The sequence below is a fragment of the Fusarium venenatum genome, assembly GCF_020744135.1.
Source record: "Fusarium venenatum strain MPI-CAGE-CH-0201 chromosome Unknown EDB82scaffold_1, whole genome shotgun sequence".
Classification (NCBI taxonomy): Eukaryota; Fungi; Ascomycota; class Sordariomycetes; order Hypocreales; family Nectriaceae; genus Fusarium; species Fusarium venenatum.
The window spans coordinates 11,484,598-11,499,007 of NW_027072129.1; the positions used below are offsets into that span (position 1 = coordinate 11,484,598).

Below are 14,410 nucleotides of genomic sequence, written 5' to 3' on the forward strand. Positions count from 1 at the left end.
AACAGTGAAGACGTTTTTGGGAAACTCATTTTGTATGAGTAGATTCAGGGTAACTGGAAAAAGAACGTGCTACCCTTGTCATTAGACCGTTTTGGTGTTATTGCCGATTCTTCGTGATTAGTGTCCGCTCCTGGTCATTTTCAAGTATCTCACTCAATGGAAATAATCAGTACCACAGGTGTCACTGCGTTCCGGATCACTCAACCCTTCCTCGACTCACGCGCCTGATAACACTATACCACTCAATATCATTAAAATCGTCGGCATGTATCGCCATGGAGTGATTCAGTGCCTTGTTAAGCTGCTCTTTAGTACTTGCGTAGACCATTCGAGACTGAATATCGTATTAAAAAAAGAAGCAAGGGCTACCCAATTATTCAACATACCGTGATTGATGTACCTGGAGGAATCCAGGAGATGAAGTCAGTTGCAATTTTGAGACTAGTTAGCAGCTGTAGCATTTTCGTAATTCGGGATACTGGAGTCACCTCTTCCCTTCCTCTCCAAGGTCATATTCGACATCGTAGGCTGCATAACGAGGGGGCAGGTTTACCCTTGTCGTCAGTGGCAGATGTAAGTTTGTTCAAGAAGGATTCATAGTTTTTGTCAGACTAGGTCTCGTCCACGACGACACTCTGGCCGTCATAGGAGATATTCCAAATGATGTAGCAAGGTTTATTTGCATCTTTTCGAGACGGCAGTTCGTTGATTGCGGTTATACATTCGTCATGAATTTGCACACTAGGTTTCTCGGAGGCCAGACCAGATGCGCTGTGTGTTCTGGTATATTTACACCACTGAAAGGAGAATGTCCCTTCTTCAAGGTCGCTTGTCGTACCTAGAAGCCTCCGAGGTGGATGCCTGGCATCCAAAAGTTTCTCCAGATGCTTCCTCTATGGCCTGGGACGACCTTTTTATCTTGGGAATTAAGTTCGCCAAAATCCAAAGTGAGGTTTATGAACGCCTTTATTCAGCGACTGCATGTCAATCCTCTTGCTTTTAGCAAGAGCAAGCTGTTAATCAGCTTTCGGACAAGATGAAATCTTGGTATATTAACTTGGGAAAAGTAGGTATTCTGTTTGTTGTTTCGCTGCATTGTGCGTTACTAATTGACTTAGCTTGACTCCAACCAGATGAAAGGCCATGAGGTATTCGAACTCTTGGAGAAAAACTGGGATGTAATGTATTAGTCTACGTTGACTTTGATCCTTAGGATGAAGAACCAGGTATCAGTCTGAGATGTGTCGAAGCCGCTCGGGCCGGACTACGAACTCATCTCGCCTGCTTTTCCGGTTATTAAGCTTACGACATCCCTGGCCTAGTTTCGGAACCCTACTACGCAAGCTGGTTAGTTCCCCAAAATTCTTGCACTTACAATTACTGAGTACTAACCCATGTAACGAAAGGGTCATCCACCAGTCATCACCTGAAAGCGACGATTCTTTGGTATTTGGAGCTAGTGTCTTTCGTTTCAAAGGTGGCCAAGGCCTTGGACTGTGTTTGCATGCATCATCATGCGGTAGACGCGGCGGGTTACACCGAAGTGCTCAGGAAACAACCACACGTGGATGGTCTGCAACACAGTCTGGTAACACCAGGCTATCTCGTATTACTAAAGCACTTGCTTCTCAGATTAGGAAGGTATCGTCCACGGGTACACAGCAGCTGTTTAGGTTGCTTCCTGGATACTCTCCTATGCCTCCACTCATGCCAGCGAGCTGAATAGATTGACTATGTTCATTACCCATTATGCTGTCGAGAGTCGTATACTTATTCTTCCTGTACTGACCAGCTAGACCTTCCGCCCTTCGGTATGTGATCGCTTAGAATTGTCTTATAACATGACATGCTAAGGCAAATGGATTCTGGAATAGAAACATGTTTAATTGGCTAATTTATATCCCGACTGTATACTAATCCAACCTCTCAATAGCTTTCTGTATCTGATAGCATTTAAGAACTACCACCGCCTCTATACCCTCCTCCACCGCCACCTCCGCCGCCAAAGCCACCTCCGCCGCCAAAGCCACCTCCGCCGCCATAGCCACCTCCGCCGCCGAACTGGCGTCCTGGGCCATGAGCATTGGCCATGTTAACTTTAATTAGTCGACCATCAAGTCTGCAATTTTCACAATATTAGATAACATAGGATTTAGCAATAGCTTTGGTAATGCTTACTCTCGTTCATTCAAAGCCTCGATGGCGGCGTTGGCGTCGTTTTCACTCCCAAAGGTAATAAATCCAAAGCCCCTTGACCTGCCTGTATCTCTATCACGCATAACAATCTAGTAAATAATTAGGATTTCTGTGGTGGATGTTCCGATCATGGGAGAGAGCTTTACGGAATCTAGGACCTGGCCATAGTCGGAGAAGGCTGATCTAAGTGAGTCATCGTCCGTGTTCCACGATAGGTTACTAATAAAACTTGCTGTTAGAGAAAGTTTGGTTCTGGGTGTTGCTTATCTTACCCGACAAAGACTTTGGAAGACATGATGGCAAGTGAAGTGTTATTGAATGAAGGAAAGTATCCGAAATGTGGCCTTGTTCGTCGATATTCAGAAAGATAATTGAACATGGAAACACTGAGGCCTTCCCATATTATATACTAAGGACATAAGCTATACAATCACTCTTCTCTGTTTCCCTCTCGACATCCAGGCATTCTCACCCATCAAATCATCCACGTCATCTGACATCACACCGCTCCTCTTTTACGTCAATTTGAAATGACCTATGTCTTACAGATAGAGCCTGGCCAGGCGATTGGCAGCTTTCAGCATAGCTGTTAGCTGCCTGTAGTTAGCTCAATGAAAGTCGCTGTGCGTCTTCTGTATGTCTTAGTTCAGCTGGAGTTTTCGCGTAGATCATTAACAATCTTAGTGGACGTTAGCCACTAGCGTAAATCAAACCGTACGCCGTGGCTGGCTGTCTCTTCAATTACAGAAACTTGGCGTTTTTAGGCTTTACCAATTCTTGTTTTCATCCAAATCGAGATCACTGTAAATTGTGTCGTTTCTTCATACTACAGAACTGTAGTCCACTCTGCGTTGGCACAGTGCTGTAGTAGTGAACACTTAATGATCTCCTCCTCGTCACACTCCTCCCCGCTGCTCTCCTTGCTGACGTTTCCCCCATTTTAAATTATTATGCATCGCTGCATCTTTCTCCTTTATAAGCAATTTCACTTCAGAGGATGTATAATGTAGTGCATAGCTCCGGAGGTTAGATTTAAAAACTCGTTCTACTTCTGTGATTCTAGGACCTCTTCCGGAAGACATCTCTCTAACACGTTTCTTGATTATTGGTAATAAGAATAAAACTTAAATTCTACTAGGCTTAGAAAAGAAGGAGCTTAATCTATTAGTATATATGGTAAAAAGCAAAATATTCATTAAAAAAGAATTTTTAAAAGAGAGAGTTACTATTGCTTATAGTTCTCAATTAGGAAGTACTAGTAAAACTTATACAAAGTAACTTTGCCAGACCTGCCGTAGTTATATTAAGACCAGTTAAACCAGCAAGCCTGGCTAGGACTACAGACCACAAGTGGAGATGGTGCTGGACTGATAACTATTTCTAAAACACGATTTATCACTCTCCAATGCGCGGGTCATCAAAGGTTCCTAGACGCACATGTATCGAGTGGAAAACTATGCGTACTGAAATGTGTCTAATGATTTTGCTGCCATCTGACTGGCGGCTCCATCAATATCTCTTCGCTGTACGATATCCAAATACTCCTCCTGGAATAAAAACACCCTTAAAGACAATAGTTTAAGATAGATATTTCTGAAGAATACCAAGCCTATCACATTTTTCCGTATATTGCTCCTGCGCGTGGCTTCAAATATCCATTTCTCTTCTCCGACACATCTCCTAATCGAAGTCTCAGATCTCCGTCCCCTCCATCATCATTTAATCCACTTCCCGTTACCTCAACCCATGCCAGTGACGTAACTGTCTTGTATGAATGCACCGCTACCCACGTGTTGGACAAGATAGGTTTAGGTGGTGGTGCTGACCTTTGACATAAAACAGCGAGTTCAAGAATTGAATCCCATGCTTCGCTCGTCTCTCCCTTATGCACGGTGTATACTGAGTGTGCTAATGCAATGGCTGCATAAATCAGGAGCCCTATGTTACAAATCCAGTCAAACCAACTGTCACATGTCATAGCATAGCCAGCGAATAGAGCTTTCACTTCACGCTTTGTCATATCTCCAAGCTTGTTGGGTTTAGGAAAGGGTTTCTTAATGTCGACAGTATGGACAACAACTCCTTGCCAGACTCGTTCATTTGTATCTCGTGGAAGATTGTGGTATGAGCTCTATTTCTGCCAAGACCACATCTGGAAAACCCTCGACAACATTGGCTGCTATTATGCTCTCGAATGAAACGATTAAAGATTCGTCTGGGTGGTATTTTGTCTTAACTAACCCTTCCAAGGTTGTCATTTTTGTTCGGATGTATGGTAGCTGTTTGACACGATTGGGCAGTATATCAAGTAGTGTGGGAGAGAGCGTGTCATGCCAGTCTGTACTAATACTTATGGGTTTTATGGACTTATCCCTGGGGGCTTTGAAGCGAACACGTCCAATTCTAGCCTGAAGCTCTAACTCGGTTCCGACTGAGCTCGATATCCGACCAAAGTAGAACTCATGTGGTACCCAGGCACCCCAATCCCCGGTCTGAACGGACTTGGCTTTGGCCCAACGGGCATCAACAGAGCAGGTCAGGGCGTTTGTAGTGTATCGGGTACCGAGAGTGACGTTCCAGGTATTCTTCAAAAGTATGACAATCCCAAGTGAACTATTAGTGACGGACCAGATATCAACAGGCGCTATAATGACTGAGAGGTCTTCACTGAAGATGGACCTGTTCATCCTATCTCCGTTGTTAATCAGTAGCTTCCGCCTGACGAGATGGGATTTGAAATTGTTCAGAACATCAACATCTACGAGACCCGGGACTTCGGGTCCTGGCATTGGAACATGGGTCTCATAGTACCGATATTTCTGATCTGCGTCTGGTAATCTGAGGTTCAGTTTATTCATTACACCATGGGGATTGCATTGCACCCTAGCGGTAGGGACATGAGTCTTTGTCTCATATCTCATCATACTTGCCCATGATAGGTGTTTTGCGAAGGGTGTCGAGTTGGGGTAATTGTTACTGAGATATGCCACAGCCATGATGTGCATACCTCGTACAGCATCTTGCAGAAGAGAGGTGGCATGATGCGTCGTGTACGCCCAGGTATCTGCCTCTTTGAGAAATTCGGGCCATATGTATAGTGTTTTCCGTATGAATGGATCAAGTAGATCCTGGATAATGGGAATTCTATCCAGGAACCACCAATTGTCAAAGGAATTGAATAAAGACACATACGCAGAGGAGGGACATTCCGGGTTAAGGTAAGCCTCCCTATCGGTGCAATTGATGCCATTGTAATAGCTCGCGTTTGTCGTTTCTGGCCATAGGTACCGGGGGTCCCTGTACGGAAAGTTAGTGACAGCCGACGGGAGAGAATCAGAGAGCTTCTAAGGAAGGGTTTACCACTTAGCCAATACGCTCCACCACCAACCTTCCAGTCCTTGATTCTCGGTATCATCAATATGGAAGTTGCTGGCGCAGCCAGAAGTGCAAGCAAACTGCTTTAACTACCAAAACGACAAAGAACAACCTTTTGCATTTTTCTCTGCATGTCATGAGTTGGATGTAACTCTGCTTGCCTCCCCCTAGAAATTCAGGTGATACGAGGTATCTAGACAATGTCAACACAAGACGGATACTACCCCAGATGTTGGAACGTACGAGATAGAAGAAAAGGAGAAACCAGAAACTAAAAGACCAAGAGGCAGCCCTGGGCCTGATATAACCCCGGATCGTAAAGCGTGAAATACCACAGATCCAATACTGGCGACAATGAGAAGCTGCTGGGCTTTAGTTGCGATCTGCAAAGCACCTAATTTATTTGATGCCTGATGCTTAGTCCCTTCAAGGTCCGCTCCAATAAAGTAACCAAAAAAGTTCAATGTGACAAGTCCAATTGTCAACAAGGCTGGGACGAGATGAACGGCGCAGCGGGCAAGCGCAATTCGTCTGGACTACTTGATGAGGATTTTTGGCTTCTCATCACTATTGGATTTCCAGCCGAAGGAAATGGCTTTAAGACCGACTGTCCTGAAAAATGTAGCAAGAACGTCTATCTTTCGAGTAACTAGAGGCAGCTGTGTTTGAGCATCCACGTTTGGAGTGCTTGTATGGGGATTAAGTCGCGAAGACACATAATTGAGCTCATACTAGGGTGTAGTACTGAATTTACTTCTGGATTAATCGAAATGTGAAGAAACAGAAAACAAGTTATGGCTGAGATGTCTATTTTAATGTACGTCCCAGTCTAGCTACTGCAGGCCTCAAACAAGAACGATGCTGGTGAGAGCTGATCTTCAAACCTGGGTATGTTTGAATAGAGCCTTGTGGTACAAAGCGTCACGCCCGACTCTTTCTCTACTGTCACAGCCCGATATTCACCAGCTACAGTGATTGGCTAAGCTCAAAAGGGGATGCTATAAATACAGCTTCGTGACTTGTGATTTGACGCCCGTCAGATTTATCTTGGGGAGCTGAAAGGCTATCTTGCAGTTTCAACCTCGTTCAGTTAAGATCGGCCTGGACCGGTGCGGAGTTGGTTGGTCGTCAGGCTCTATACATTGGCCAGGATATGCGACATTTTGCGAAATCAGCCAAACTGCGTCTTTTATTATCTACTTCAGCCGGCGTAGAAGTTATGCTTAACCTAACCGTCCCAATTACCAGCCTGAAACAGCAGGTACCGACCCTTGCACCTCTATCCCTTGTGATGGGGGCCCTCGGTCTTCGGAACTTTCGCTAAGCGGTCCTTCTTGACACGCCCTTACTTTTACCTTATTACTACTCAGCTTGCGCTGCTCAGTAATATCCCGGTCATCTTCTATTCCGGTCTCACCAGCCGATGGTACTCCTTCATTATGCTCCAGGGATTGCTGCGGCGTCTCTGCGGTTGGGGACTGAGATGAGTCGTCGATGTTGTTTGCTTGTCTGGTCTTCTTTTGCAGTCGGTGCCACGTGAAGGCTCCCCCACATAGCAGAATGACAGAAACTGTTATAACTGCGAGGATGATCTTTCCCGGGTGGGATGATATTGAATTGTCAATCCGGTCAATGGACCAAGGGTAGCATTCGGATTCAACGATGATAAAGATGCATATACCCATATATAAGAAAGGTATTACCAGATGTGCATATTTCTCGGCGACCCTGAGGAGCTGTTTCTGCTTCATCACCAGGTATCCGACAAGACACAATACCCCAAGCAGAATGTAGTATGTAACAACATACACAGCAATTTCCGCGCCTTTGGTTTGTGAGAATAGAGGAATATAAGTTCCGATGTTGTCTCCTCCGTTTATCACTGTGATGGTTGCAACCTTGATGACATTCCTAGTACTGGAGAAACTGGGAGCCTCATCCTCTTCCTCGTAAGGAATGAGCAACTCAAGAAGTTTATAGATGCCGAGCAAACCGGGGAGTAAACCAAGAAAACCAATTGGCTCAGATGGAAGGGCGAGTGAAGCGCCGAAGCCAATCATGGAGATAACCATGATGACGGTGAATCCGACATATTGCCCGATGGTGATTTTAAGGGGCGTCAGCGTGTTGCTAGGAGATGACGACTCGGCGAAGAAGGTGACCAAAATGAAGATGTCGTCAATGTTCGTAATGGCAAATGTACTGCATGCAGTTCCTAGCGTTTTACCAAAGTCCATGATGGGCTGAAGAATTGCCACTAGGTCAGTCGCGAGAGAGAGAAGGAAAAGTTGTTGGAGAATAAAAGAGGATCTGATCATTTCTAGCTACATGGAGTTATTTATCGCGTTCCACTTAATACATGATGCCAAGTCACTAATATGATTGAATAAGCAGGGTTCAATTGCGTTTAATTGCACACCAAGCATGATGGAAAGTCATGTAGTTATCAATTGTCTGTTCATCAATATTTTAAGGAGAGCCATAGAATGACACTAACTACGGCTTCTAATGCAACAGATTCTAAGAGTTGCCTCGACCTGCCGATGGAGATAATGAGCGGCATTTCAATCTAAACATGGAACATCATGAGAAGAGCGGGGCTTGACACTCTGTCCAATAGAAAAGCTTCTATAGCACTTCCTTGTAGCTCCAACCTCAACATCCTCGTTTGATTATGTCCCATCAGACTGTAAGATTCTGCATTACCATGTCGTTAGAGCATACCATGTTCTAGGCGAATTCTCAAGCCTGTTCAAGGTAAATAATCCCCATCAATAATGCCTTAGCTTGAACTGCTTCCACATCTGGTCAATGACTATACAACAGTTCAATCGGTTCCAAGCCAGTGTTACAGGGTAACGTCTGTGTAGAAATAATTGTACGGAAGTCGTGCAGGCGAGGAAAGTGGGCTATTGTTCATCATACTATGTAGTTACATGCATGCACCGAACCCTCGATATACATTTCAATTCTGATGCTCTTGTAGTTGATCCGGCTTTGGTTGCAACCAGCCATACATGAGGTTTCGTTACGGTTGTCTGGTCGGAACGTCGGTCCAGCGATGAGAGAACATTCCAGGCATAGTACCGGAGCTATTTACAACTGCGTGTTGTTTCTCTCCCTTAGAATTGTGACACGTCGCCGAAAAAGACCCTGACTGAGACCGCAGAACACCATCGGGGATGGTGCTTGACTGCCTACTGGCCATGTCTGAAACACGTTTTATCACATTTCAACTGTTGTGCCCGCGAATCCGTATGTAAGCACGCTTAGCAAGGTGAATTAGCCAGCCATAGGGCAGAAAAGCGGAGGTGGCGCTTCTTAACGTCAGCTGAAATCTGAGCCAAGACAGCCTCTTCAGCAGACCACAAGATAACCGTCATGTCAACAATGTTGTGTTTTCACACCGCTGTCTCGACCTAGGCTCGTAGACTCGTTGGCACAACGCCGTTTTATGCTCTTAGATCCCTGCTCACGATGAATGAACTAGCTAGATTTCTTACCAAAACTCTTACAATTAGTTGCTGAGAGAGACATGCATCTTCATGCATTGGCTCGGACTAAATTTCATTCTGGGCGATCCTGGAAGACAAAAACCGAGTTAGATGCGGGTCTTGGGATTCAGGTAGCATTGATAGACGCCCCTTATGCTCTAGACTATCACTTGATGCCAGAAGCAGCTCTTTGCATATCTCGAATTAGTTCCCGCTGAAACAATTCATGTGCATTGGGTGGGACATGGCAGCGTGGAGGAAATGGAATCTGTCTCAGGAATTCGGATTGAGTTTGCAAAGGACGTCACATGTCAAGCAGTACTCAACAGATACCTGCCACTCAACAGTTTCAAGGTACTGCGGGTGATCGAATTCCTTCTATAAAAATGCTGCTTTCGCCTCGTGCTGGCAGCAGAATTTTCCAAACCACAACACGGAATCAGCAACAAGCACCAGAACTTCAAACCCAAGCCCACCGCCACCATGAACAATTCCACCATGGACCAACTTGAAGAGGCCCACAATCAGGGTGTTGTACTTGGTCTTTCCGGATTCAATGTACACCAGCGCCTCGACATTGATGTCATGCTCATCGAACAGCCTGATACCTTCAATTTGTTCCTTATCGCCTTGATGGAACTCTAGGGGAAGGACAACCTGCCTTGGCAGGATCAGATCCCGGACGGTTTCTCCTTCAAGGATGGTAAACAGCCGGACTTGAAGATGTCCTGGTTTCGAATTGCTGGTTTGTGAACCAAGTTTAGCTCAATACATTAATTGGAAAGCTGACTAGTCTTAGGCATTCATGGGTTGCCCAAGGGCCCCTGGGAGGGTGAGGGGAAGCAAAATGAGTATTGTAGACATGGCTCTGCGAACTTCGGAACCTGGCACCGTCCTTATCTGGCAATGATGGAGGTAACACAATCAATGGATATGCGATACTGCCACTAATTACCATAAATAGCAAACCCTGTTTCGTCAGGTAGCCAATGTCGCTAAACGGTTTTCCGAGTCGAACATCCCGGATGCACAGAAGAAGAAGTACCTCGCTGCTGCTCATCAATTTCGCCTTCCTTATTGGGACTATTATCGGCCTCGAGGGGACAAAGTTATCATTCCAGGAGTCACCAACCCCAAAGATGGTACCACCACCTCTCCCTATGACTGGGGCGCTTCGCAAATCTTCACACTACCCGAGATCATGGTCAGGCGTCTTCCAGATAACGAACTTATTCCTATGGCGAACCCTTTCTTCAAATTTCAGTTCAACATTGAACAGATCCAAGTTCTAGGTGTCAAGAATATCCCGGCTCAACTGGTGAGTGCTACTATATACTCGAAGGAATTGATTGTTAATACTAGAATATGTACAGGCTTCAATTTCAGAGACGATTCGCCATGGGGGATCTAACGAAGACGCTACCGAGAAGATGAACAAGCTGTTGAATACAGTTCGCGAAGACCAGGTTCGCCACTGCCTCGCTATGATTGAAGACAAGGTCTACCAAAATTTCGGAACGTTTTCAACAGATGCGACCGATGAAAATAAGAAACAAGCACCGGAGGAAATACTCAAACGACCTGCGGGATCAATTGAGAGTTTTCACAATGGCTATCATGGAACTATCGGAGGCCCGCCCGGCGGCGGTCCCAGAGGACATATGAGTTTCATTGCTATGGCGGCTTTTGACCCGATCTTCTGGATGCATCATTGGTGAGTCTGATGAGAAACTACGGTTGATGTTCAGTTGCTGACAATGGTGCATAGCCAAATTGACAGACTCTTCGCAATCTGGCAAGCTGCCAATGGCGAGAAACACTGGTTCAATGAGCTTGAGCCAAAGTACCAGGGAATAGGCAAAGACAATCTGGTACCATTCCGCAAATGGCCTCTCGTGGACAAGACAGACGCCAACAATCGGTACTGGAACTCCGACCGAGCCAGGTATACTACAGATCTTGGTTACACATATCCGGAACTGGCCAAAGGACAGACAGGGGACACGGTCCGTAAAGACTTTGCAAGAAAATACGAATGGAGCCGACGAACTACTGCAGAGCTAGGTTTTGGGACGCCCCCAGATGATATGCTGCCATTGCAAGTCGGAAAGGCCCAGGTCTTCCAGTACTTGGACGGTATTCCGTCTGGTGATCTCTTGAAACATCCTGGTTTCCCCGTACACAGGATGCAACGGCAAACTGTCATGACCGCAATGACATCCACTCCGCAGTACGCCGATGACTGGTACATCGATGTTGTTGTTGAGAGGTAAGAGCATACAATGACGTGATTCTAACACTGGCTAATTGGACTTCACAGAATGCTCGCTAACGGATCTTACACCATTTTCTACATCATTGGTGACATCGAAGGACAGTCTGGTAGGGAATGGTCGACTCTCCCTGGCTTCGTGGGTATGTCCCACATCCTGGCCGCGCCCCGCGAAGCGTGTGAGAACTGCGCCCGTCAAGATGATGAAGCCCAGCTAGTGACGAGCACGACTCCGATCACTTCACTGCTTCTCGACTACGCCCAGATTGGCAAGTTGAGCAGCATGGAGGCCGATGACGTTAAACAATTTCTCATTGAGAATTTGAAGTGGCGAGTCCAGACTGTAAGTGCAACTTGAGTTGAGAGACATTTAAGATCTCTGCTAACTTCATTGTCCCACTAACAGGTAGCTGGCGAGATCCTTGATCCCAGGAATATGTCCAGGGACCACAGTTTCAACCTCAGCATCAGTCGCAAGCGAACGCCAGTTCCACGCAGCGCTGGTGAAGTGCAATATGACACTTACCCTGATGTCATTGAGGCTATTATTGGCAATTCTTCTTAATTTTGAGATCTATTCTAGATAGTTCAGATAATTTCCTCTGGGATGATAATTGCATGTTTTTGTATTTATAGCATCAATACTGAAAGCTCTTCACAGAATGAACATTGCGTGTGCTTGATACACATCCACGTGACTATTGACGACCGAGGAATGAGCATCCAGTCCGAATAAAGCAGGCTACGACATTCATTCCCGGCAGGTGGCCGACTAACTAAACTAGAACCATGGGTGCACCATAAGCGTTTATCTTACTGCCTTTCGAAGAGGCTGCGACACGACCAGCTAACTTACCATTTGACAAGCTGGAGTCATTCTGTCCTTTGTATTCACCGCCTGCATAAAGTCCATTACTTATGCCAGCTTGCCACTTCACGGAGGTCTAACATTTGAAGTGGATTGCCCAAAACAGTGAGAAAATGTGATCTTGGGCGCCAATGATATCTTAGGTGATATCTCACCAGTAGCCTATAAAGAAGATTCTTGCTTTTAGTCATATTTTCCCCAATTCGCTTCAATACTCTCACCGACAAGTAGTGTGGCTGAGTAGACGTAGCTGAGACCCTGTTTTGTGTTACCTCGTGAAAGACCTAGATCTTCGGACAGCGAAGATCATCCGGTGCTGACAGTGATGAATGACAGACATAATTCGTCTTTCTCGGCTTTTTACACGGACAGGGTAACGTATTGCGGGGTTCAACAAGAATGTTCAGTCAGCCACTACCAAGTTCACATACGCCATCTGGAAAACACCCAATGTCAGACGACAACACCTTTTCTCATATATGATTTTAGAGCAGAGTTCGACTTTTCAATAATTCAAACCAGTTCATATGACTTTTTAATTGTCATCAAGATGTTCACAAGAAAAACTCTCACATCTATAGAATTAGGGACACATAATCCAACAGTTGAGAAGTGGTCATGTAGTATTTCGTAATAGTGGTATTTCTGTACACAGGTTGTGATGACGGCTTGCAGCCCGCATTAAACTATTGATTGTTTTGTCTGCGCAAGCATTCTTACTTGCGACGATGCTTACGGGCTGACGAGTATATCCATGCCGCCAATATCCAGCCAGCCACATATTTCAGCTTCATATTCTATTGCATCAGGTTCCCAAGACGGCAGTGCCGGTAAAGACGAAGACATAGTACGATAATTTCCCACAGTATTTAAAGTAATTACCACTTCAATTTCTCTATAAAGAGCCCCCTTTCTCCCGTTTTCTCTCGATATTCCTCGCCAGCTCTTCTACATCTCAAACTACACTCAAGCAACAAAACACCAACAATACCAACAGAAACATTCTTCATCTAATCATGTCCGCCACAGCTACATCAAATACCCACACTTGGGTCAAGTCCCAGGGTACGGTCAAGAACTGGAACTGGCGGGGTGACACCCAGGTCCCCAACACAGGCATGTCGGTCGGACCTTCAGCCGTTGTCTTTCGTGACAGCATCTATTGCTTCCATCAGGGCAGTAGCAACAACGGCCAACTTTGGTACAATGTCTACAATGGTTCTCGATGGCTTGGAGATCTCCAGGTCCCCAACACCGGCATGTCGGCTGGACCATCCGCCCTGATCTACAAAGGCATGATCTATGTCTTCCACCAGGGCAGTAGCAACAACGGCGAACTGTGGTACAACATCTTTGACGGCTCCCGATGGCTGGGAGACACTAAGGTGCCCAACGTTGGTATTACATCCAGCCCATCTGCAACGATCTATATGGACAAGATCTACGTCTTCCACCAGGGAAGTCGTGGCAATAACGAGTTGTGGTACAACGTCTTCAACGGTTCCCGGTGGTTGGGCGATCTCCAAGTTCCCAACGTCGGCATTTCCGCGTCCCCCACTGCGACCTACGTCCCGCACACGAACACGATTCAGGTCCTTCACCAGGGCATCAAAGACAATGGTGAACTTTGGACCAACACTTTTGATGGTAGCCGCTGGCTTGGTGATGAGAGGGTTCCACGGGTGGGCATCTCGGCTGCACCATCCGGGATCGCATTTGACGACAGGGTGTTCTGCTTCCATCAGGGAACTGGCTTCAATGGTGAACTGTGGTACAATGGATTCAATGGCGAGTCCTGGGAAGGAGACAAGCTGGTGCCGAAAACGGGTATGTCGTCGGATCCCTCTGCTGTGGTTTATCATCACAAGATCTACGTTTTTCACCAGGGCTACGGAGACAATGGTGAGCTTTTGTTCAATGTTCTTGAGTAATGGAGGCTAGGTGCTAGGGTAGCTCCGACAATTAACCCAGGGTTCGCTTCTTGTTCAGAAACCTCTTAGGAACTAGCCTTATATTATCACTCTTTTGTCCTGTTGGTAATTATTACCAATCAGATACTGTCCACTTTGATTGAAAGTGATGAATATAAATTGTTGGAGATGGCTTTGCTTCCATCCTAATTTCTCTCCACCGAATACGGTTTGGATTTCACATGTACCCTAGAAAAGCCCCATATGAGCACACCAAGATTATTGGTAAAAGATG

The 14,410-nt window shown here is 45.8% G+C and overlaps 5 protein-coding genes across 5 annotated transcripts; 2 read left to right on the forward strand and 3 right to left on the reverse strand.

Annotated features, from left to right (window-relative positions):
* Positions 1-2,040: 2,040 nt before the first annotated feature.
* Positions 2,041-2,432, reverse strand: EDB82DRAFT_409445 (uncharacterized protein; the record flags this gene model as incomplete). Its single annotated transcript, XM_025729887.2, has 3 exons — positions 2,041-2,119; positions 2,179-2,285; positions 2,343-2,432. Coding segments are annotated over 3 exons (276 nt in total), but the record flags the coding sequence as incomplete, so codon positions are not given.
* Positions 2,433-4,292: 1,860 nt separating this feature from the next.
* Positions 4,293-5,192, reverse strand: EDB82DRAFT_522501 (uncharacterized protein; the record flags this gene model as incomplete). Its single annotated transcript, XM_065609100.1, has 1 exon — positions 4,293-5,192. The coding sequence occupies one exon, from the start codon at positions 5,190-5,192 to the stop codon at positions 4,293-4,295; it is 900 nt and encodes a 299-aa protein (XP_065466072.1).
* Positions 5,193-6,714: 1,522 nt separating this feature from the next.
* On the reverse strand, positions 6,715-7,851 carry EDB82DRAFT_493796 (cadmium resistance transporter). Its single transcript, XM_025729821.2, has one exon. It carries the CDS (start codon positions 7,806-7,808, stop codon positions 6,813-6,815), a length of 996 nt encoding a protein of 331 aa, XP_025587388.2. The 5' UTR covers positions 7,809-7,851; the 3' UTR covers positions 6,715-6,812.
* Positions 7,852-9,683: 1,832 nt separating this feature from the next.
* EDB82DRAFT_117949 (common central domain of tyrosinase-domain-containing protein) lies at positions 9,684-11,954 on the forward strand. The gene is made up of 7 exons (XM_065606998.1): positions 9,684-9,810; positions 9,865-9,980; positions 10,030-10,383; positions 10,439-10,779; positions 10,834-11,334; positions 11,386-11,680; positions 11,744-11,954. The coding sequence occupies exons 1-7, from the start codon at positions 9,789-9,791 to the stop codon at positions 11,900-11,902; spliced, it is 1,788 nt and encodes a 595-aa protein (XP_065466073.1). The 5' UTR covers positions 9,684-9,788; the 3' UTR covers positions 11,903-11,954.
* Positions 11,955-12,983: 1,029 nt separating this feature from the next.
* Positions 12,984-14,387, forward strand: EDB82DRAFT_493799 (uncharacterized protein). Its single transcript, XM_025729798.2, has one exon. It carries the CDS (start codon positions 13,222-13,224, stop codon positions 14,134-14,136), a length of 915 nt encoding a protein of 304 aa, XP_025587386.2. The 5' UTR covers positions 12,984-13,221; the 3' UTR covers positions 14,137-14,387.
* The last annotated feature ends 23 nt before the right edge of the window (positions 14,388-14,410 follow it).